This window comes from Lampris incognitus, chromosome 4, assembly GCF_029633865.1.
Source record: "Lampris incognitus isolate fLamInc1 chromosome 4, fLamInc1.hap2, whole genome shotgun sequence".
Lineage (NCBI taxonomy): Eukaryota > Metazoa > Chordata > Actinopteri > Lampriformes > Lampridae > Lampris > Lampris incognitus.
The window spans coordinates 25,579,106-25,604,319 of record NC_079214.1 but is presented as its reverse complement, the minus strand read 5'-3'; the positions used below and the strand labels follow the sequence as shown (position 1 = coordinate 25,604,319).

The window sequence follows — 25,214 nt, the reverse complement described above, 5'->3', positions numbered from 1 at the left end:
TCACAACTACATACTATATCATATACTTTTGTTAAAACCACACCAGTAACAGCAATAATTTGTAACCAGTATACAGCAGTTTTATGTGTATTTACAATTGTATATTGTATTGCATAAATTGTATTCTGTTTCTTCTGATTCTGACTGTAAGTGCTTAGTTATTTAATGTATGTTCATTCTGTACTTAATAAATATCCATCCATTATCCAAACTGCTTATCCTGCTCTCAGGGTCATAGGGATGCTGGAGCCTATCCCAACAGTCATTGAACAGCAGGTGAGGAGACACCCTGGACAGGCTGCCAGTCCATCACAGGGCTGACACACACACACACACACACACAAGGACAATTTAGTATGGCTGATTCACCTGACCTACATGTCTTTGGACTGTGGGAGGAAACCGGGGCACCCGGAGAAAATCCATGCAGACACGGGGAGAACATGCAAACTCCACACAGAGGACAACCTGGGACGACCCCCAAGGTTGGACTACCCCGGGGCTCGAACCCAGGACCTTCTTGCTGTGAGGCGACCACACTAGGCGAATAAAGTTGATTGTAATAATTTATATCACACAAGAGACAAACTAATGCTATCGTAACTAAGAGCTTTAAGGAGTTGATAATTTTCCTGAAAGGCTTCTGCAAACTTACAGCTTTATGACGTTGCAGCAACATGGTTGGAGAACAGTAAAATCCACGTTACAAATCATCAGAAATTCACGGAGTGATCACATCCTTTATTTTCAATGTAACAATAGTTTCTTCATATGCATGTTAGTGTTACTGGGTAATGTCGTTTAAAAAGTGGCAACTGTGCGATTAGTAAAGTATGACTGAAGAACACACCCACATGATAATTTTGGGTAAAGGTGGAACATACACATACAACAGTAACTACTTCAAGAGAAGAAAATAAAATAGCATATTTTAATGGAAGCTTTAATTTGGAATGTATAAATTATGGGGGGAAAACACGTAGAGAGACACCAGCTTGGAAGTGGTGACAAGACCATGCAGTTTACATACAAAATAAAGAAAAACATTAACAGCCTCAGGTCATCCACTTATACGGATGTTCAGAAAAGGAAGAGCTCAAATACAATGTTTTAGCACAAAAAACAAAACAAAAAAACAGAGCGATCCATTTTCCAATTTTCTCTTAATTATCAAAACAAATGCAACAGGAGGTTTCACACGGAGACAGACCAGAGCCTGACTATGTCATCAGAAAACCAGACAAACACTACAATTGGCAAACTTGGAAAACATTGTGGCTCATGAAATCACTGCAACAGTGCATGTTGCAAACATGCTAGTTTCTTATGCACAGTCAGATGAAACAACATAAAAAAACTTTTCAAACCAATGTACAGCATTAATCAAAGTCAGTCACACTTTGATTGTCAGTTGCCTGTCCTCCACGACAATAAATTACTGCTTAATAAACATGCAACAACAAAATAAAGTCAGATATTTTGATAGTAAAGCTAATTCAGACAACTTCAACCGAAAAAAATATTTTTGACAGAATGCACCATATAATGGCCTTTGGCAAAAGAATGCAAATAGCACATGATGCATCTGTTGAGATTGGACTGGCTCAAATGTTCACAGAGAGAACTGTGGCGAATGCCAGATCCAAACATGATGCACTGCCGGTAACACAACAGTTATGAGTGAGGCTGTTCTGTCATCTCAGAAATGAACATTTGACATGAGGTCATAAGTGCTATAATCCCTACTAAAATTAAAAAAGATAACCCTAGGAAGACAACAGACAAAACATACAGTTCCAAATAGTAAAATCACACCTGATGAGGTCACATCAGTTGTCAACAATCAAATAGTAGAGTAAAAAATAACATTGTTTTTAAAACAACTGACATAGGCTTTAATGGTGATTTAAGAGCATGAGGATTTTTTTTTTGTCAGTATAACATGTAATATTCAACCACTCTTCTAAAAGCTTTTGCAAGCTTAAAGACGAGGAAGCCATTCTTTAAATAGTAATGTCCATCTGTTAAGGATAACACCATTGACTGTCCTTTGGCACAAATGTTTGACTTTGTCCACTTGCATATGTTATGACTCTGGCTACTGCCCTGAGTTGCAATAGTGGTTGTACCATGCGGACCCTCTACATATTCTCTACTTGGTGGCTCCATAACATGAACTGTTTCACTTCACACGGGTGCATGTCTCTTCAAGCGCTGGGAGGTTGGCAGTTTGCACAGTTGTGTGCCAGTCTCTGTCTCTGTATCTGGACCTGAACTGTACACCTGGTGATGCCGTAGGTATGGAGCATCAGGTGACGAGCTTTGGCCTGGACATCCTCCCAATTACTAGCACTAGAGGGTGCTGCGAATACACAAACAAAAATGTTAAGACAATACAGGCTTGACATAATAATATAATAACAATAACAATATAATATAAAACAAAACAAAATCGAACATAAAATAGAACAACAAATTGTTCCTAGGTGTGAATATGTCGGCCCTGTGATGAACCGGCGGCCTGTCCAGGGTGTTTCCCCGCCTGCCTCCCAATGACTGCTGGGATAGGCTCCAGCATACCGTGACCCAAACTGGGATAAGCGGCTTGGATAATGGACAGGCTTGACTTTTTTTTTCCCCCATCAGGAAATGACTCCCATCTTCTTTTGTACTGTACAAATTATGAAGATGCAAGAGAATTAATGTTCCTTGAAATTGCTCGACAAAGCTAAAATATTCTGGGGTACAGATGAGCAAAAACTGAAACGTCTAATTTATATGTTTATGTTTGCTAATTGTGTCTCAAAAGCCTGGAAAAGAAGGCAAGATAGATGTTTAATTAGCATTTATTTTGATTTTTCAGCAATACATAGTAAGTCTCTGTCAGTGACTTAGGAGTTCTGTCTTACTCAATGATGGCCTGAAGATCTGATTGAGAATGATGCTTTAGTTGTTTCTTTATGTTCTTTCTCTGTTGTTTGACAATGTGTAAGTTGTACTCTGCTCCTGGCTTGTTTGAACTTATGGCGTCATGTAAGCCCATGCAGGCTGGGTGTAATTGTACGCACAACACAATAATAAAATTTCATTCATTCAGCAATCCAATACATAACAGACATGTACCATTTGTTTTGCAAATTAGAATAACTTTTGAGGTGAAAAATGAATACAGAAACAAACACCCAGTATAAACAAGTACCATAGGCTATGTTTATATGCACATTAGTACAAGATTTCAAATTGATTTAAACATTTTTACTGCTCACTTTTAAGGCCTTAAACCAAGGGTCTCAAACTACGGGCCAGCAAGGCAGTTTTGTGCGGCCCACGCAATGTTTTAGATTTATTAAGAGATCCGGATCGCATATCCATTCTGCATACTACTTTCATGTTTGTTTCTTTTTCTCTTTTTTTTTTTGTTGTTGTTAAACATTTCTGTGTTTCTAGTTCTAAGTACTAAGTTTGGGAACCCCCTGGTATAAAGTGTTATATCGTTGATGTACTACTTTCCAGATGATGACTGTGACCAGCATGCAGCTGCAGACAAGTAGCCTAATGTCAGTTTTGCAGCTCTCACTCTGTCTCTCTATTTCTCATACTATTTCCCTCATACAAAATGTCTGCCCGATGGCCTGACAGTGCCAGATATAGGCATAAGACCTGAGAATATGCACTAGTTATATGTGCCATTGTTAGTTATATCCTACCTCTCTCTCTCTCGCCAGGCAATGCGAGTACATAAACCCAGTACGCTAGCCTACTGCGAAATATCTCACGCGAGCTTGCTAACGTAAATTGTTGTCACTGCTTGCAGATGTTTTGTAAAAATGTCACTTTCAAAAGCCAAAAGAAAAGTTGACCAGGGGCACCAACAGTTTTAAGAGAAATGGACATGTGACTACTTCTTCACTGAATTTAATGTGTCCGCAATGTGTCTAATTTGCAAGGAAAAAGTTGCTGTCCTGAAGGATTTCAATCTGAAGCGACATTACACTACTAAACATGCAGAGGAGTATGATCGGCTCAAAGGCGAGGAGAGAGAGAGAAAGGCAGCACACTTTCAAAAAAGTCTGTCCTGTCAGTAGAACTTTTTTCACAAAGCCAAAAAAGACTGTGATACAGCTGTTGAAGCTAGCTATGTGGTAAGCGAGGCAATAGTGAAGGCTAATAATCCATTTACGGAGGGACAGTTTCTGAGAAACGGCATGCTACAGGTAGCGAATATCGTTTGTCCGGAGAAGGCATCTTTATTCGGAAACGTCAGTCTCAGCCCCAAATACAAAAGCAGAACGGATCAGCGAGTTGTCAGGCAACATTTACAGACAGTTGTGCACTAAAGCAAATGATTTCACGCACTATTCTTTGGCACTTGATGAAAGCACAGATGTAAATGACAATGCTCAGCTCGCTATATTTGTAAGGGGTATCAATGGCCGTTTTGAGTTAACAAAGAACTGTTAACTTCATATCCAATGCAGGGAAAGACTACAGCCAAAGATAAATTTCAGGTGCTGTGCAATGCAATTGAGGGTGCTGGTCTACCCTGGAATAAATTGGCTGGAATCACCACTGATGCTGCCCCATCAATGACGGGAAGAAAAAACGGGCTTGTAGCACTGATTCAAAGAAAGCTGGAGGAAGAGAATGTACGTAGATCCCGCAATTGCATTGCACTGCATCATTCACCAGCAGGCACTCTGCAGCAAATGTTTGAAGTCTGACAGTGTTATGACTGTTGTGGTGAAATGCATAAATTACATCAGATCAAGGTTTACAACACCGTCAGTTCTGTGCATTTCTGGAGGAAATGGATGCAACATTGTTGTACTTCACAGGAAGTGCACTGGTTGAGCAGAGGCAGTATCCAGAGAAGGGTTTTTTTTACCCCCCCCCCCACCATTTTTTCTCCCCGTTTGTACTTGGCCAATCACCCTACTCTTCCGAGCCGTCCCGGGCGCTGCTCCACCCCCTCTGCCGATCCGGGGAGGGCTGCAGACTATCGAGTCTCCTCCGATATATGTGGAGTCGCCAGCTGCTTCTTCTCACCTGACAGTGAGGAGTTTCGCCAGGAGGACATAGCGCGTGGGAGGATCACGCTATTCCCCCTGCCCCCCCCCCGGACAGGTGCCCCGACTGATCAGAGGAGGCGCTAGTGCAGCGACCAGGACACATACCCACATCCAGCTTCCCACCCGCAGACACAGCCAATTGTGTCTGTAGGGATGCCCGATCAAACCGGAGGTAACACTGGGATTCGAACGGACGATCCCCGGGTTGGTAGGCAACGGAATAGATCGCTATGCTACCCCGGATGCCCTGAGGTTTTTTTGAATCGAGGGAAATGATCAGCGAATTCATGAAAGAAGGCAGGCTGCATGTTCCTGAGCTTGATGATCCCAAATGGCTCCTGGATTTCGCTTTCTTAGTTGATATCACGCAGGCACTTAACACTCTTAATTTAAAACTACAGGGCCAGACCAACTTGTCACTGTAGCATTTGATAGTATGAAAGCCTTCTCTGTGAAACTCAGATTATGGAAAGCACAGCTCACAGGGAAAAGATTTGTCCACTTCCCAACATGCCAGTCAATTATTGATGATGGTGCCAGAGTCAATACTGATGAGTATGTGACTGCCATTGACAATCTACAGCAGGAGTTTGAGAATCACTTTTCTGATTTTAAGACTCACAGCACCCCTTTCCAGTTATTTGCAGACCCCTTCTCCTTTGATGTGGACAGTGCTCCAAGCACATTTCAAATGGAGCTCACAGACTTGCAGGGCAACACTGATCTCAAGGCAAAGTTCAGAGAGGCACAAAGAAAGCAGGAGATGCTTGGACAGTTTCTCAGAGAGCTTCCCAAAACATTCCCACAGTTGTCCAAACTGTTCAGGCAGGTCATGTGTATTTTCAGCAACACTTATCCGTGTGAGAAACTGTTCTCAACTATGAACTTTAATTAATCAAAGCATAGGTCCAGACTGACCAATGAACATCTTCAGGCTGTCCTCAGGGTGTCCACTGCCCAGTCCCTAAAAGCAAATGTGGCTCACCTGTGTCAGCAGAAGAAGTGCCAGGTTTCTGGCAAGAAGTAGGCTAAATATGTAGTACATAGTTATGCATAGTTATGCCTATTTATGTGAAAACTCTTGAAAAATTTGAAATAATTGTAAAAAATGATGTGAAGGTTATAGAGTAGTACAGTTTTTTCTTCATCTCTATTGCACTGGCTGTCTTAAATAAGACCACCTGTCAAGTGGTCCCCAGGTAATTTGAGTTTGAGACCCCTGCCTTAAACGGTCTTGCTCCTAAATACATCTGTGATTTATTGATCTGGTATGCGCCCTCTCGACCATTAAGATCTGTAGATGGAGCCCTGCTGGTTAGTCCCAGGTCACGGTTTGTCACAAACGGTGATGGGGCTTATGCTGTTAAGAGCCCCCACACTATGGAACTTTCTGGCTTCTTTTACATCTCTTCTTAAAACTTTTCTCTTTGTGAAAGCTTTCAGAAATGTCTGATATTTGCTTTTATTAATTCTGTTTTTATATTATATTATATTTATATTTTATATAGTTGACAAGGGTAGGAAGTGACTGATGCTGCCGATAGCCTACGGATAGCCTAAATAAGAATCACGATTCCCACGTGATCACACATAAATACAGCTTCATGAAAATGAATATAAACAGCCAGACAGCTATGTAAACAATTTAATTGATCAAATGACTCTAAATTAATATAATCTGAGGAATTCTCCTGTCTCTCCAAGTTTCTCTTTTTCACAAGGATGTGCTGGTGCTATGTAGCCACTCACCAAGCTGGAGGTGCACCAAGGCAGCAGTCTTGTCTGCAGTCAGTGCCCAAACATTCAGCTCATCCACTGATTGGACATCCTCCACCTTCAGCAAATCCTCTTTGATTTGCTGAATGTCCAGGTGCCTGGGTGCCCCTACCACAGGAGGAAATGCACAACCATATTCATCACCAAATGAGAACAGCACTCGCCCAACTCAGTACTCCACCTCACTTCATTTATAATGAAGAATACTCCAACTCCTCCAATGATTTTATATAGCAAGCTTAAATCTCAGATGGAAATTCATGGCTTGTTACAATTGTAAAGAGATAAATTGTTAATGGAAAAAATGGCCCCTTACCCTCCAGTACAATGATCCCTGTGTCCCGTATGATACGGAGAGTGGTGAAGAGTACTAGAAACGAAAAGATGTAAGTACAGATGGGGTCTGCCACCTTATACTCTGGCTGTGAGGAAAGAGGGAAACGTCAGATCATTTCAGACTGACCATCTTATCATTTTTCTAAAGAGAAGTAGTCACCCTTAAGAGATGCTGGTCACAGTCATCATCTGGAAAGTAGTACATCAACGATATAACACTTTATACCAGGGGGTTCCCAAACTTATTACTCAAAAGTCTGCATCTAATTTTTACTCAAGGGCAGAGGTCCGGAACGATTGGCGATAACAAAATAACATTTAATCAACTCATTTATTTATTGCTATGCTGACAATACCCAGCTCTGCCTATCATTTCCGCCAGATGACCTCACAGTCCCGGCACGGATATCGTCATGCCTTACTGATATCTCTGCATGGATGAAAGAACGCCACCTTCAGCTTAATCTATCTAAGACTGAGCTCCTTGTCATCCCAGCCAGTCCATCATTACAACAAAAGAGCAATATCCAGCTTGGATCAACCCAACTCATGCCCACAAAGTCTGCCCAAAACCTGGGTGTCATGATTGATGACCAACTAACCTTTAAGGTTCACGTGGCCTCAATTGATTGGTCATGCCAATTTGCCCTGTACAACATCAGGAAAATTAGACCCTACCTGTCTGAGCATGCAGCGCAACTCCTGCTACAGGCTCTTGTTATATCACACATTGACTACTGCAACTCCTTATTGGCAGATCCCCCTGCATGCACTTTCAAACCTCTGCAAATGATCCAGAACGCGGCAGCGCGTCTGGCATTCAACCAACCCAACACAGCACATATAACTCCACTGTTCATATCCCTCCACTGGCTCCCAGTTGCTGCCCGCATCAAATTCAAAACCTTAATGCTTGCTTCCAAAACAGCAACTAAAATGGCTCCTGCCTACCTGAACTCCCTCATTCAGGTCTACACTCAGTCCTGCTCACTACGCTCTGCCAATGGAAGGTGTCTGGCACTTCCACCACAACGGGGTCCTAAGTCACTAGCCAGACTATTCTCTTCTGTAGTTCCCTGGTGGTGGAACAAGTTACCTAACTACATTTGATCCGCTGAGTCCCTTTCCATTTTTAAGAAGAAACCAAAGACCCAGCGCTTTCACGAACACCTCCACACCTAATGCTATTTAAAAAAAAATTTTTTAAATCGCTTCCATGCACTGCCTGTTGACAGCTATGTCCTATCGGACTTGAACCTAGTTTTCGCCTCCTGACTAGATCCTTACTTGTGTTGTATTAACTCTCAGATGTACGTCGCTTTGGATAAAAGTGTCTGCTAAATGAAATTGTACTTGTAATTTAAAACTTTCAAGCAACAAACATTCAAGTTCAAGACAGTCAAGATAGTCAAAATACATTCGAGCCAAGTGGGAGAAATGGCATTGTTTGCCTGCAATCAGTTGTTTGAAGTTGGGCACAAAAGGTGTGATTGCCAGCCAGAGACAACGATCCAAATGTTTATTTTGAAGACTTGCCCTACTCTGCCTCTGATTGGCTCTAACCATAATGAAAACCTGCGTACCAGTGGGCTACTTGTTACTGTCATTTATGGTTGCACTGGTTTCTCTCCTCTCTTCTACTCTGTGTTTCAAAGAGAGTGGGGCTCAGCCCCCCCCCACACGCACGCACGCACGCACGCACGCACGCACGCACGCACGCACGCACGCACGCACGCACGCACGCACGCACGCACGCACGCACGCACGCACACACACACACACACACACACACACACACACACACACACACACACACACACACACACACACACACACACACACACACACACACACACACACACACACACACACACACGGAGCAGACCGAGATCCGAACTTTGGGAAGTCCTGCTTTATACTACAACACTTCCTTTACAAACACCTTAATGCCAAATACATTAGGGCACCACTCTTTAAGTAATATTCACAGACAATGGCCCTGCGCAACATGTTAATAAGATAAGGAGCTTTCCTTATCATAGAGGCCTGAGTGAATTTGTGGTACAAAGCAACAATTTCGCTTTATGGATTTATGATGCCCATGCCAAGAGTTAATCTTAACAAATAGGAAATGTTTATAACTGCTTTTATTAATATTACAATAGCAAGGTACCTTGAAGCGGACAATGTAGGCAGCAATGAGCACCCCAACACTCTGGACTAGGTCTCCCAGAGCGTGGATGAAGGCTGCCCTGACAGCTAGGCTGCCGTGTGGCCTCTGTTGCAGGCCTGTCCCTGTGGTTGGAGAGCTGTGACCAGCAGCAGAGCCACTGGTGTGAGAATGGCCATGAAGGTGACTACCCTGGTTAAGAAGGAACCCCATACTAAAGAGACACAAAAACCAAGAGAAAGGGATTATTGTTAAAAGCATCAACTACATATTCATCATCAATAGCACTTCAGGGCTATCTGGATAAGAATTGAAAACATGGTAATTCTTCTTTCATCTTATTATCCATTTTACTATTATGAATGTCAAACATTACACTGAGGTTAATCTATGTAAGTGAATTACCAAGACTGTCATAAAGACAGAACTTTAGATTGATTTTTTGTTGATACACTATGAATATAAAATAAGTCTTACCCTACATGACTATAGTTCTACTTTTGTGAAACCAACCAATTACAAAAAAACAAACAAAACGGGGTCATTTTAATATATGAAGAGAAAGCTGCATCCATGAGTATCACTCACATAAGGTTTACAGCCACTCCCACAGCTGCAGTAATGAGCATTACATCACCATCTATGTCAAAGTCTTGATGCACGGTCCTTTGGACAGCCTCGTTCAGCAACACCCCAGTTAGAACGTAGATCAGCAGCACACTGATGCCTGCTGACACGACCTCTGTGGCAAGAAATCAGAATCAACAAGACTTCACCAATACACTCACAGAATCAACTAAACTTCACCAATACACTCACATGTAAATTTGACCTGGTGACCCTGGCAGTTCTGGGACAGTCAGTGATGAGAAACCTGTTGATGCATGCTCAATAATCCAAGTAAGGAAATCCTGAAAAGTTGAATCAGTTCATCTTCACACAATGTTTAGCGTCCAATGTTGTGTCCAGATTAACTGATTCAACTTTCTGGGAGTGATGAGAAACCGTTACCCCACTGTGTATTTTAATTTTCATTCCCATAAAACACTTTGATAGAGAATTTTACTAATAAGTTTCTCGCCTCTCGTGTTAAGAGTGAGTTAATTTGTGAAATCAGCTGGTGAAATATCTGATTGAAATAGAAACTTACGAACGCGTGGGATATGGCTGCCCACCATTAGGTTATGTGCTACTTTATAGGACAGGAATTGAAACTATAGGTGGTCAGTGAGGCAAAAAGAAGTGGTTTGTGTTTATTACAGAATCAAGCAGGGTGGCCCCCTAGCACTGGCTAAGGTCAGAGGCATAAATAAGATGAAAAGGGATCAGATCCAGCCTAGAACTCTGCTAACCACACACCTCCTATGAAAATAATCCATCTGTCTGAAATCCACTTGTATTTATTTCATTGCCTTATACCACAAGAGGGAGCAGAAAAAAGGAAGGGAAGGGGGATTGGAAACCAGAGACTTACCCAAGCGATGCAGTCCAAAGGTGAATCTCTTTGTGGGGGGTTTTGCAGACAGCCAGAGGGCCAGCAGAGAAACAACAATGCCCACGAGGTCAGTGAGCATGTGCAAGGCATCGGTCATAATTGCTAAGCTGTTTGCCATGTAACCACCTAAATATAAACATACAGTTGGATAAGTAGAACACAATACACACTACAATAGCATTAAAGATGGTCTAACTCATGACATTGTGCATGTATGAAGTTGTAAATGGGACAACTCATAGAAAGTTAAGATGGTATGGTTCCTTGCTAGCAGAAGTCAATAACCATGAAAATATGAGACTATCAGAAATAAAGCAAAATCGTAAACATCTCTAATTCAAGACAATGCATCTGTAGCCCAATTCAGCCTATGGTTATTCCTACAAATGTGGTTGAAATCCTGTCTGCCAAAAAGGAAAAAAAAAGAAAAAGAAAAAAGGACAAGTGAATGTTCCAACAGCCTGATGAAGGTTAGAAAGACTAAATAGCAAAGTAGATTATAGACAGTATTAATTTTCTTACCTACAAGCTCCCCTATCATGAAAAGTAGATATAGCACAGCTGCAACGCCAAGCTTCTTCATGACTCTTCTCTGCTTGATCCTCTCTCTCTTCTTGGTGCAGCTGTCACAAGGGTCCATGTTTAGGCCCGGGCTGCCTAAACTAGAGGACGACCCCAGTAGAGAGTCGTCGTCATCCACGACCAAGGTGTTCACCGTCACCCCATTTGACGAAGTGCCGGCGGAGTAGTCCGACATTTCCCCTGAAACAACCACTTTCAACTTGTTGAATTTCGGCGCCTCGTCTTCGGTAAGTTCGTCGGAAAAGTCAAAGGTCGCCGTGTCGCTCAGGTCCCAGTCGTCGCGCTCCCTTTTGAAGGCGGACCGTACCTTGCTCATTAAGTTCGCACCCGACATCTTCAACTACGAGGAGTTCAATCAGCCCAAGCTCACTGGAGGTTCTTGTCCGTAATACAGGTCAGTTGGGGTTCAACTATTGACATTGTTTTTCAACGAAGCCTGCATCTGTCATCATCTCAGCACCTAGGGTAAAATCACACAGCTGATCCACAAAAAACCCCACAAAAGATCATATTACAAACAAGCGCTCAATTACCGATGTTGTCACCATTGCTGATATTGTCAGCGGTATGTTTATCAGTGCCGCTACTAAATACCACTGGTCAGACATAATGACTGGTCAGTTTTGACAGAATTTCTACGCTAAGTAGCCTGCTAGTCAACATGATAGGTAAGTGCTGGGGTAATACACGCCCCCTACGTGACCTTTGTGCATCTGCCACTTTGTAAACACACAGTCCCCCCCCCCAAAAAAACATACACATTAAAAAAAAACCCCAAAAAAAACAGTTTCATGCCTGTGCAACAAAAGGTAAAAGTTAACATCAATGTGTAACATTAAGAAGCTATCATACGCTAGCTGCCTTACTGGTCTCTTCAGACAAGCAGCATGCTCTTGGAATTTAGTTGGGTTCGATGAAACCCGGGAGCTGCGGTAATGCACCATATCGTTGTTTGCCAACCAGCCATAAAATTGAGAAGAAGGAGAAACCCGGGAGCTAAACTTACCAATGAGCTGGCTTTTCCGCTATCAAGGTGTCTCTTTATTGCATAAATATTCACTAAGAATACTACGCGACTGATACAGATAATGAACCTCCGTCTCTCCTCCGACCCCGGAAGTCAAAATAACAAGTTTGGTTTCATGAACCGTCACGTGGGGGGAGGGCTCCAGATGTCACGTGATAATTCGTTCAGCCCCGAGATTGCAATTTGTCCAAGATGCTCTACCTTCGTCTTAAAACAATAATAAGGTTCAATTAACAGTGTAGCGTGTCGTAAAATTTAAGTTGGAGAATTTTTCCTTTTAATCTTGTTTACCGACGACCAATCAGGTAAGCTATATTTATTCGTACGCTAGTGTTCACGACTGTTAGCATGTAGCAAACAGAGACTGATGCGGGGTAATGTGAGCTGTGTTAAAGCAGCCCAGTAAGCGAAAACTTTTCTCCCGTGTTTTAAATGCGTACTCACGCTGTTTACACGGAAAATCCAACATTTTCCATACAGGTGCTGACAAAGGTGAGATTTAGGTAGCTGACTCGGTTTCTCTTTCCAGGGTTCGTAAACAATCTGGTTGAAGGCTGTCGAGCCGAATGGAGTTGGAGAGGGGGGAGGACGGCAGTCCCTCGTCTCAGGGCAGTCCTTCCCACAATACAGGTAATTTACTGAAAAACAATAACCTGTCTCTACATGTACGTAGGCTCATGTCTGCTGTGCAGGAATATTTCAACTTCAGCAAGAATAGTTTTGAAGGAACTGCTCTGGTTTTTAAATATGACAAACTCACAATAGGGTGAGCTAATGTTAATAATATTTGTAACTCTTGCTAGCTGTCAGAATGAGTGGCTTTTTTAGGTAGACCAGCAGACCAATGAAGTGGCTTGTTTGTTGATTTAGAATCAAGTTTTCTAAGCGGTGCCATAAGCTTTGATAAGTGTTTGTCTGTTAACACCACCAGATCTTGGGCTGACACATCAAGAATCAATGCCTCCTGAGGGTTCAGTACTTCTAGATGAACCTGTGGTTGTGGATGAAAACGTAGTAACAAAGCTCACAGAGGGCCTTCTCTCCCACTATCTGCCTGATCTGCAGAACTCCAAACAAGCCCTTCAAGAACTTTCGTGAGTATCCCCACAAATGCTTAACAAAGTATTTGGAAACAATCGTCATATTCTCTTGGCATGACTAAAACTACAAACCCTTTGATCACTACTACAATGGTACATCAAATATTTGATAGTCATTACATGATCCCGAACCCCTGCTTAAAAAAACTCTTGTTTCCAAGTTTATTTAGCAGAGACCATATACAATAAAAACACAATATCAAAGAATTCTGATGCATTTCTTGAGATATAGCTAGATAGCTAATTTTCATCCCTAGGCCCTAGGCAGGCAAATTTCAAATACGCATATAACAACCACCAATAAACAATTACGTAAAATTACAAAGCAGTGTATATAAAACTATGGGAAAAAATACAACATTACTGACCATGCAGCTAATCTTGTCCATTAAAATTAATATGAAATGGTTACACTTATTGTTGGTAAAACTCGGATTAACTTACTATAAGGAACTATATACGAGTGGGTAAATCATAGTATAAGTGCTGCTACATTATATATTACTAAACGAATTACATGCTTATTAAAGAGCACTTGAAAGGCTAATGAGAGCCCCGAGCTTGGTTCATGACTGTCCCATTAGAAAGGTGGGTATGGTAAGGAATAGGGTATTATATGGCTCTAGCTATATCTTGGCTTCAGAGAATCTTAAATTGAGCTTAGGTTTTATTATAATACTTTTGATAAGAACAAAGACGAGATCACATAACACCTGTTTTAGCATCACTACATTGGCTTCCTGTTAATTTTGTGTTTTACTGTTTGAAAGCACTTTGTAACTTTAAGAATAGTTCTATATAAGTGTTGTTTCATTGACTGGGAGTCATGATGAATGTTCAACTTAACATTTATTCAAATTAACGTTAGGAGTCAACCAGAAGGATGTGTTGAGATAACAACAACGTATATAACAAGATCACGTTTTACAAACCTCTTGAGACTCCTGCAGGGTACGGTAACACTCTATGGTCAAAACAGTATAGCTGTCTACATCCACCCTCTTTAGCTTTGGTTCTCAACTGGAAGTAATGCAAAAGAAACATTGTACTGATTATTTCTGAACATATATAACAATGTACTATGAAATAACATTCAGCTGGTCAAGCTTAAACCTGAAAGTGGAGTGCCTTAAAATTAAAGTGCATTGCAATTACACTGTTATACACTACAACAATACTTGTAACTCGATGAATAAATGCATAAACAAAATAATTCACACCTTCTCACATATCCATGTTCATATTTGCGATGTGTCTTGTCTAGTTTATGTACTTTGTTAGAAACTCTACCAAATCTATGTCTTTATGCATGCTCAATAATCCAGGCAGAAGCATGGATGTGTTGTGGGTTCCCCAGTTTCACCTGTAGTAGCCAACTTGTATATGGAGAAAGTGGAAAAGGGAGCTCTGATGTCCTATCTAGGGACACCACCTAGCCATTGTTTCAGATTTGTGGTTGACACCTGGGTTAAAATTAAATCTCAGGATGTACCACATTTCACTGACCACATTAACTCTGGACAACCACATCAAGTTCACCAGGGGGGATGTGAAAAATGACAGGTTAGCCTTTTTAGACTGTGAAATTGCAATTGGTGATGGGGAATATTTGATTGTCGATGTTTACTGCAAACCAACACATACTGATCAGTACTTAAAGTTTGACTCTCATCATCCATGGAGCACAAACTAGGAGTCATCAAGACACTGTACCACCGAGCTGACAATGTCCCCACCGACACAGTGGCCGGGCAAGAGGAGAAATCCCACATTAAAAAGGCCCTGGTTAAGTGTGGTTATCCTAACTGGGCGTTTGTCAAAGCCAGGAAGATGCCCAAATAGTGCACCAGCTGATTGAAGAGAGGAGAAGGACAACAGCTGCCTCAGTGTAAACCAGTGGTGATTCCGTATGTGGTGGGAGTGTCGAAAAGTTGAGAGATATATTTTCCAAACACCGTGTCTCAGTTGCTTTCAAACCCCAAAACATGCTGCACCAGAAATTAGTCCACCCCAAGGGTCGGGTCCCCCAGCATAAACAGAACAATATAGTATATGCTGTTAAGTGCCAGGAGGACTGCCGTGACTTTTACTTTGGGAAAACCGAACAGATGCTGGTGAAGAGGATGACACTACACAGAAGAGCTACCTCATTAGGCCAGGATTCCACGGTCTACACCCATCTACAGGCCAATGGCCACTCTTTCAAGGATGAGGATGTGCATATCCTTGATAGGGAGGAGTGCAGCTTTGAATGGGGAGTCAAAAAGGCTATCTATGTGAAGAGGGAATGACCATCCCTGAACGGGGGGCTAAGAGTACATCTGTCACCATCTTACAAAGCTGTGATTACAGCTGTTCACCAATCCCCCTGTGACTAGTACACATGGCCATTGTAACTCAAGTTTTTGTCTTGTTTTGTACCGTATGTACATAAATTAGATCCAGAAGAGGATGTACTCAAAGTATTTATTATGTATTGGAGGCATACAGGCTAACTGCTTTGTTTTAGGAAGGCCGGATCCACACACACACAGAGTATACTGACACACCCGTTCTGCATGTCCTATGGACCAATTGCAAACAAGCATTCTCCAGCATCCAATAGGGATCCTTGTTACTGCCTCATGGTCATTTGCATATGTAACCGATCGTTGGTTTCAGTTGTTACAAAACTGTATTGTTTATAAGGATGGGGATACCTGCAGTCAGTTGAGACTGAAGAAGTCACTTGGATGAGTGATGAAACATTTCTCTCAATAAACGTTATGCCCAGATGAACTGATTCAAATTTCTGTGATCTACCAAATCTAGTGGGATACATGGAAGTGGGAGGCTGAACTAGGCTTTTGTCTCTACACTTCTGTACACTCTACTGGAGTCTTTTCAGCACTTGTTTTTTTTTTTGGTTCAGGTATTTTTTTATACCTTTTATTAGATATTGATAGTAGAGGAAGACAGGAATTAGGGAGAGAGAGATGGGTAAGACATGCAACAAAGTTTACCAGTTGGATTCAAACCGGCGACGGTTGCGACCATGTGGCCATGTGGTGTGCGCTCTAACTGTTCGTCTACGGAGGCGCCCAGCTTATTTATTTTTGACATTGTCCTGATGGTATATGTTCAGTGTTATCAGGTTTTTGAGTAATTTGTGTTTTGTCCATCTGTGGTTCAGGTGTGTGTTGTGACAAATCTTATTCATTTACATGTGTGATGGGCTTTGGAGGATGTGGCTCCATCACTTGTAGAATGTGACATTGGTTGTGTCTGTATTCTTTTCCTTCAGATTCTACCATCTATGAATGTGGCTCACCACACTTTCACCTTACAACTCCCATTATGTCATGTCCTTTTTGCGTTTGTAGTTTTACCACTTGGTTTGGTGTTAGGGGAGCTAGTGGCTTGCTGGTGTTGTCATAGCAGCATTTCTGTGTTGAATGCTTCTTTGTGAATTGGGCTTTAATGCTGGCTGTTGCTTTTGCTACTGGTTTCAACAGCTGTTTGCAGATGGGCATGGTTGTTCAAGTCCATCTGGACAACAGTCTTTGTGCAGGTGAACTCAGGATCTTGTTCTGGGACATCTTCTGTATGTTTAACAGGTTCAGATAGAAGTCTTTTCCATCTCAGGACTGCTTGTCACATGCAGGAAGTCCCAAGATCTGACAGTCAAAGAAGGTCTGACTCGTGTACTGAGTGCCGTTGTCTGAGTACAGCTTCTGTGTTATGCCGTGGATTGAGAAGTGGCATTCCAGCTTGTTAGTCACACACACATGGGGATGATAAATTGCTGAGCTGATCAATTTCAAACCATCCCGAGTATGAGTCCACAAGCACAAGATAATGGTCGTTGTTCCATTCAAGTATGTCTGTGGCAACAACAGACCAGGACAACTGTATGTGGTTTTAGTGGTTCTTTTTGTTGATGGGGCATCAGGCTTTTACAGATAGTGCATGCCTGATTGGCAGTCTCAATATCCTCATTTACTGAGCAGAACACACTTTCTCTTGCCCTTCTCTTTGTGGATTCCACACCTGGGTATCCCTTGTGTAATGCTTTCAAATGTTCAGAATGCAGGGATGCAGGAATAACTGCTTTGCCTCCTTTTATGATGATGTTATCTTCTACAGCGAGTTCATCACTGAAACCAAAAAACGGTCTCACCTCTATGGGCACACTGCATATACATCTTGGCCATCCATTTTGAATGAAGCAGGTGAGTGTCTGGAGGATTGTGTCTGCAGCTGTGTGCTCACAGAGTTCCTTGAGCCGCTGTGAAGATATCAGCTGAACCACCATTAACTCAAACTCATGCTGTTCCTCTTTTTGGACAGAGATTGATTGCACTGCGGTGTGTATCAGAGGGTAATGTCCATGTAGAGGTGTTTTTCCTTTTTTGTAGATGAGAGTTAAGTTGAATTTTTGCAGTCTTAACATGATGCGCTGTAGGTGTGCTGGGTCTGTGTGAAAAGTCTTGTTGTGGATTGTAACCAAAGGCTGGTGGTCAGTTTCAATCACAACTGGTTTGCCATAGATGTAGCCATAAAACTTAAAACAAGCGAAAACCGCTGTTAGTAACTCCTTCTGTATCTGCACATATCTTGTGTCCGTTTGGGTCAGGTTTGCTATCTTAGAGGCAGGCAGCTGCTAAACCATGGTGGGATACATTACAAGTGAGAGTTACTGGTTTTTGCACATCATAATAGTGAAACATAGATGGGCTGGTGACACATGTTTTGAGCTTGTCAAAAGCATCCTGTTGATGCCGCATCCAGCTCCAAACCACATCCTTGTACAGCAGCTGGTGTAGTGGTGTTGACAGTTCACTTGGGCTTGGGATGAATTTGTGTAGGTAATTAATCATCCCTAGGAAGCATTGGCTGTCTTGTCCTCTGGAGGTGGCATTTCACTAATTGCTGTGATTTTTGTTGCATCTGCTTTAAGTCCTTTGTCTGTAAACATGTATCTGACATAGCTCAACTCCTTGATCCTGAACTTGCACTTTTTGGGTTGAGCCTGAACTTTACCTGTCTGGCTTGATCCAACACTTTTTTTTCCCCAGGTTTTTGTCATGCTCCTCAGCTCCTTTGCCAATAACGATGATGCCATCCATGATTATGGTGCATTGGGTATCCAGCAAAGATTTGTTCCATAGCTCTTTGGGAAACTTCAGAGGCAGTGTTAATGCCAAAGGGCATACTCGGGAACTCAGATCTCACAAAAGGAGTCGTAAATGTTGTGTGGAGAGATGAGGCGTCATCCAGTTTGATTTGCCAGAAGGAGCTTTTTTCATTGAGGACGGCGAAGATAGTAGCACCTGACATCTGTGCTGCTACCTCCGCCACTGTGTGCATTGGATGGTGAAGGCGCATTAATGCCTTATTTAGGTCTCTTGGGTCTATGCAGATGCGGTGGTCATCAGTCTTATTTTCTAATGCGTTGCAACTATGTTGGACGCATTAGGAAATAAGACTGATTCAGCTTTCTACGATCATTGTCAATGGATTTTCAGACTTGGTCATGCATTTCATTTTACCAGTGAATTTGCTGCTGCGTTTTATCTGCACAGCATCCACACTGGATGTCCTCCCTCTCCACATCCATAAACCTCCTCTTTGGCCTTCCTCTTTTCCTCTTGCCTGGCAGCTCCATATTCAGCATCCTTCTCCCAATATATCCAGCATCTCCTCCGCACATGTCCAAACTATCTCAAACTTGCCTCTCTTGCTTTGTGTCCAAACCGTCCAACCTGAGCTGTCCCTCTAATATACCCGTTGCTAATCCTGTCCTTCATCATCACTCCCAATTACAATCTTAGCATCTTCAACTCTGCCACCTACAGCTCCACCTCCTATCTTTTTGTCAGTGCCACCGTCTCCAAACCATACAACATAGCTGGTCTCACTACCATCTTGTAAACCTTTCCTTTAACTCTTGCTGGTACCCTTGTCATGGAGGAAATGGAGGGAAATAAAACCCTTTTTTTCTGTTAATAGAATGGACCTCGTGGATAACCATCTCAGTGCTCTGAGACTAATGAAAGGAAAACATGCAGGGTCTCTCATCGGAAGAACTGAAAATTTTTGATGATCTTTTGTCTAACTACAGAAGAGGGTAGACTTTTTATTATTATTATTGTTGTTGTTGTTTTTTAAGTTCAATTTTTTTCTATTTTTCTATTCTAATTTTATATAATTAAGTTTTCTTTCTTATCTAATGTGCCTTGTATGTTAAGAGGTGTTTATTATCATTGTAGTTTCTATGCCTTGATGTTTGTAAATGACTAATTTTCAATAATAATAATAAAAAAAAAAGGTTAAAGCCACATAAGGAAATTTATGCCAAGTGGCAGTAGATGAAGCATCACACAGTTTCGGTTGACTGTAATGCCCAAAATTGCGTTCCAGGTCGCTTGAATGACATAAGAAAATAATTTTGGATCTTCCCGCATTGCTTCTAACACTGACCTCTTTAAGTTTATGTAATTGTGTATAATCAACAAAATATAAGTAATTGATTTCAATTTGAGTTATGTAAATGTAAATTAGATAAATGCTAGTCTATTAATGTGCAAAATATGCCACTTCCTGTGTGCCAGTAAACATTTCACAGAAAAGCACAGGATGTGCTGAGCAATCGCAAATCCATGCAACAAAGTTTGTTTTTTCTTTCACTGGGGCTTGGGGGGCATATTTTCAAAACTAATAACAAATAAAAGGTAATATTCTGCCATAAAATACTCCCACAAGCAGCTTTAATAATAAAAATAATAATAACAATAAATATAGCTGCAAGTGGCAAAAAGCGGATGCCAAGTGGAATAGATCATAGATGGCCTTGACCTCTAGTGACCTTTTTGTGCAGCCTACTCAATGTTTCTGATTATCAGTGAACTATATTGGCAAAAGAGTCAGAAACAAAGTTTAGTTCAAGTAAGACAGAGTATAGAAGAAGGGCTCATCTGGATGTTTTTTCTATTATACCGCCCCTATGAAGCGCAACTACTTCATTAAGTGTGCTTGGCCTCAGGGCCTAATTGATCTTGCACACAATGTTTGGTGACAATTTGACCAACTGTTAGGAATTTTTCCTACTTCCTATTGAGGTGGCGGTTAATGCTCATATGTTTCTGCATGTGGCAGTTTGGAATTTCAGAACTGTTTTGATAACTATGAATAAACAGTGTCTAGTGAACATAACAAAGCAAGTTTTGTTCAAATATGGCAAATGTTATAGGAGAGGATAGAAGAAAATGGGTTTCCCATTCTATCCAATATGGCGAACATCCAATATGGCTGACACCACAGACTTATGGGATAGTGATTTGGGCATGGATAGAGATGTCATAAGGTGCAGGTTTGGTAACTTTCAGTCAAATGGTATTGGGGATCAGCACGGTGGTGCAGTGGTACAGGGGGAAATAGCATGATCCTCCCACGTGCTACATCTCCCTGGCGAAATTCCTCACTTTTAGGTGAAAAGAAGCAGCTGGCAACTCCACATGTATCGGAGGAGGCATGTGGTAGTCTGCAGCCCCCCCCCCCGGATCAGCAGAAGGGGTGGAGGAGTGACCAGGATGGCTCGGAAGAGTGGGGCCGCATACAATTGGTGAGAAAATGGGGGGGAAAGCCAAAAAAAGAAAAGAAAATGGCCTCTGGAAATGTCAAAGGCCATGAGGAGACGCAAGGAGTGGGCTATATTAGGCAGCAAGTGAACAGTCCGTTCTTGAAGTTGATGTGTTGGAAGCAAGAAAAATGGGCAAATGTTAAGGATCTGAGTGGCTTTGACAAGGGCAAAATTGTGATAGCTAGATGACTGGGTCAGAGCATCTCCAAAATGGCAGGTCTTGTGGGGTGTTGCCGCTATGCAGTGGTCAGTACCTACAAAAAGTGGTCCAAGGAAGGGCAACCAGTGAAGCAACGATGGTCATGGGTGCCAAAAGCTCATTGTGGGGAGCGAAGGTTACCCTATCTGGTCCGGTCCCACAGAAAAGCTACTGTAGCTCAAATTGCTGTAAAAGTTAATGCTGGCTATGATAGACAGGTGTCAGAACACACAGTGCATCATAGCTAGTGCTGCGTATGGAGTTGTGTAGCCGCAGACTGGTCAGAGTGCCCATGCTGACACCTGTCCACTGCTGAAAGCATCTATAATGGGCACGTGAGCATCAGAACTGGACCATGGAGCAATGGAAGAGGGTGGCCTGGTCTGATGAATCACTTTTTTTTTTTTTTACATCATGTAGACAGCTTGGGTGTGTGTGTGTGTCATTTACCTGGGGAAGAGATGACACCAGGATGTGCTATAGGCAAACCGGCGGACGCAGTGTGATGCTCTGGCCAATGTTCTGCTGGGAAACCTTGGGTGCTGGCATTTATGTGGATGTTACTTTGACACGTACCACCTACCTAAACATTGCTGCAGACACCCCTCATGGCAATATTCCCTGATGGCAGTGACCTCTTTCAGCAGGATAATGCACCCTGCCACACTGCAAAAATTGTTCAGGAATGGTTTCAGGAACATGACAGAGTTCAAGGTGTTGCCTTGGCCTCCAAATTCTTCAGATCTCAATCCGATGGAGCATCTGTGGGATATGTTTGAAAAACTAGTCCGATCCATGGAGGCCCCACCTCGCAACTTACAGGACTTAAAAGATCTGCTGCTAACTTCTTGATGCAGATACCAGAGGACACCTTCAGAGGTCTTGTGGAGTCAATGCCTTGATGGGTCAGAGCTGTTTTGGCGGCACGAGGGGGACCTACACAAGTGGTTTTAATGTTTTGGCTGATCAGTGTATATTTTTTGCTGCTGATTTGATTATCCTTTCAAACTACTTAGACAGTTTGTTGCCTGCATTATAATTTATGACTGTTTTAAAGGGTCAGTAGTAGTAAAGGAAAGGGGCGCATATGTGCTGAATACTCAAAAGAAGTCACTAAGACATGGCCTAAAAGGTCCTTTTAAACCCCCTAAATGTCCAACTTTTTAAAAGATATGCATATCCATATATATCTTGTATTAAGTTGAATTAAAAAGCATTCTAATCTTACAAAGAAAGTTGAATCAGTTCATCTGGACACAACGTTTAAACATTGATTAACATTCTGATCTAACAATCTTGTTATGAGTCATTATGATGGCTGCACTTGTTCCCTCCAATTTCAGTTTGTTTGTGTGAGACACTATCCAAGCTTAAATCTATTTCTTTGTGCTGTTCTGTCATTTTTGTCTTGACTAGGAAAAACCAGGTGATACTACTAGAAACCCTAGACCAGGAAGTAACCAAGTTCAGAGAGTGTAATGCCCTGCTGAACCTCAACTCACTGGTATGTTAGCTACCTGTTATGATCCTTCCTTTATTCTCTCCGTTGTAGCCGGAAGGCATGACTTATCATTTATCATCCAATATGTTGATATCAGTTTACAGAGGCAAAAGTTTACCACAATAAACTGGTGAACATACGGAAAGAGATGATAATGCTCCATGAGAAAACAACAAAACTAAAGGTCAGCTTTGCTTTACAATACTTTTTGTTAATACTCTACAAACTGGCTAAATTCGTGGTTTGCAATATTATTTGGTGAAAATATAAAGTACATATGTTGATGATGGATAAAAATAAATTGCTGGTCCGCGGTGGTGTAGCGGCCTAAGCATCGGCTTTGTGTCGATGCAGTTGCCCACTGGGGACCTGGGTTCGCGCCCCGGTCTTGTCAGATCCGACTATGGCCGGACTCGATGAAGCAGCGATAATTGGCAGCGCTGTCTTCGGGAGGGGGGCGGAGTCGGCTTGTGTTCGTCACATGAATGCGTCTCTGTGTGTTTTGGAAAAAGCAGTGGTTCGGCCTGGAGTCGCCTTGTCACGAAAGTGGGGAGGTGTCTCCTTCGATACTGCCGGCTGGAGAGATGCAGTTGGCGAACGCATGCAGTACGAGGGTGGGTGTTTGAATTAAAATAGGGATCGATTGGCCACTAAATTGGGAGAAAAAGGGAAAAATCAGAAATAAATTTTAAATAAATAAATAAATTGCTGGCTTCATTAATTGGATGTTGATGGGTCTTTCCTCTTACAGAAAAGAGCTCTGAAGCTGCAGCAGCAGAAACAGAAGGAAGCACTGGAAAAAGAGCAGCAACGTGAAAAGGAGCTTGAGAGAGAAAGGCAGCTCATTGCTAAACCCGCCAAAAGAACATAGGCTCACCACTTGCAACTGCTCCAATAACCTTGGCATTGCCAAGCGCACCACATACCAAAGAAATGGACTAAAACATTAAGTAATGCTGTTTATCACGCTGTCCAATGTATGATGACACATATACAATAGCGCCATGTTGAGAATGGTAAAAAATAGATTTTTACTAAAGAGCTTTTTGTAGCTTTCAAGTTGACCTGGAGTGGAATTCATATATTGCCTATGCTTTGAATTTTTACCTTTTTTTTGTGCATCATTATGCACCTTAATTCCAGGTGTAATTTCTCAACTTGGGCTTTATGCTCTGTTAGTGTAGATTTAAATTTAATGAGCAGTCTACATACATTTTGTTGACTTTTTTCCTGCTGTACAGACATTATGGAGGTTAAATTGCAACATTGCCTACCATCCACTACGATACACTTGAGTCCATAATGTCTGGACTGAAGTGGGTTGGTACAATTAGTGGTAAAGTCAACACATATGGGTTTTTGTAAACTGAGTTCCTGAACTATTTATTCTACTTTTCTTAGAGTAATGTATTCTAAACTTGAGAATACTAGTGCCTGTCTCACCTAGAGCTGTGAAGCTGTATGCTCCTGTCTGATACATTTCTGTACAAAAGAAGAATGTGCTTGAGATGTCCAATTTCATTGATAATCAACAAGATAGAGGTCCTTATCTGTGTCTTTACAAATGTGTACTAAGTGTGTGTGGAAGATGTGTCTGTCTGCATGGTTGTATGTGTAATCCACTGATCCGTATAATATGGTGTGAAGTTCCACTTGCGGGGTGATGATGTAGAGTATGTGACCCTGTACAATCCACTAGATGCCAGCAGAGACCTCCCAAAGAAGAGACTTGGTCTTGACTTCATTGAATGTAAAGTAGCTGCATTGGCTAGTACCCAAAATTCTTTACTTCTAACTTACTAAACTTAGAAATTCCAAGATATTGTTCTATGTAATGTTATATGTCTTCTTATATGCTGTTGTTTAATGCCTTGTATGTTTTATGTGAGCATCCCATCGGGTCAAATTCTTTGTATGTGCAAACTAACTTGGCTAAATAAAATGGTTCCTGATTTGTGACTTCAGTCCTTTCCATCTCCAGTAATTGCTCTTCACAAATAAACCTCAAGTTGTCACTTGCTTCATAATCAGTGGACTACAACCATTTTGTTTTTAGAGAATTTAGAAATGCTACTATCCCAACAGAAGGGTGTTTCTTTACAGGGAAGTAGGTTAAATTCCTTACCATTTCAAGACAGCCATGTTTCTATCTAACCTAAAGCTCACATAAAACTCTAATTTTACTCTTATTACTACAGCAGGAAACTCATTCAAAACCAACATGGCATACTCCACCCTCCCGCCCACTCCTATTTGGAGCGGAAACAACACTGGCACCACAATGTGGCTAAGGAAGGGTCTAGACTCAAGGAACAAGTCAATCTTGATACCGGTAATG

The 25,214-nt window shown here is 41.8% G+C and overlaps 2 protein-coding genes across 2 annotated transcripts; one reads left to right on the top strand and one right to left on the bottom strand.

Annotated features, from left to right (window-relative positions):
- Positions 1 to 727: 727 nt before the first annotated feature.
- slc30a4 (solute carrier family 30 member 4) lies at positions 728 to 12,531 on the bottom strand. The gene is made up of 8 exons (XM_056278196.1): positions 12,435 to 12,531; positions 11,369 to 11,888; positions 10,826 to 10,972; positions 9,940 to 10,093; positions 9,355 to 9,565; positions 7,162 to 7,267; positions 6,819 to 6,953; positions 728 to 2,362 (listed from the first exon to the last, which is right to left on the bottom strand). The coding sequence occupies exons 2-8, from the start codon at positions 11,760 to 11,762 to the stop codon at positions 2,208 to 2,210; spliced, it is 1,302 nt and encodes a 433-aa protein (XP_056134171.1). The 5' UTR covers positions 11,763 to 11,888; positions 12,435 to 12,531; the 3' UTR covers positions 728 to 2,207.
- Positions 12,532 to 12,597: 66 nt separating this feature from the next.
- Positions 12,598 to 24,834, top strand: bloc1s6 (biogenesis of lysosomal organelles complex-1, subunit 6, pallidin). Its single transcript, XM_056278197.1, has 6 exons — positions 12,598 to 12,760; positions 12,985 to 13,085; positions 13,387 to 13,549; positions 22,792 to 22,879; positions 22,974 to 23,060; positions 23,628 to 24,834. The coding sequence occupies exons 2-6, from the start codon at positions 13,022 to 13,024 to the stop codon at positions 23,745 to 23,747; spliced, it is 522 nt and encodes a 173-aa protein (XP_056134172.1). The 5' UTR covers positions 12,598 to 12,760; positions 12,985 to 13,021; the 3' UTR covers positions 23,748 to 24,834.
- The last annotated feature ends 380 nt before the right edge of the window (positions 24,835 to 25,214 follow it).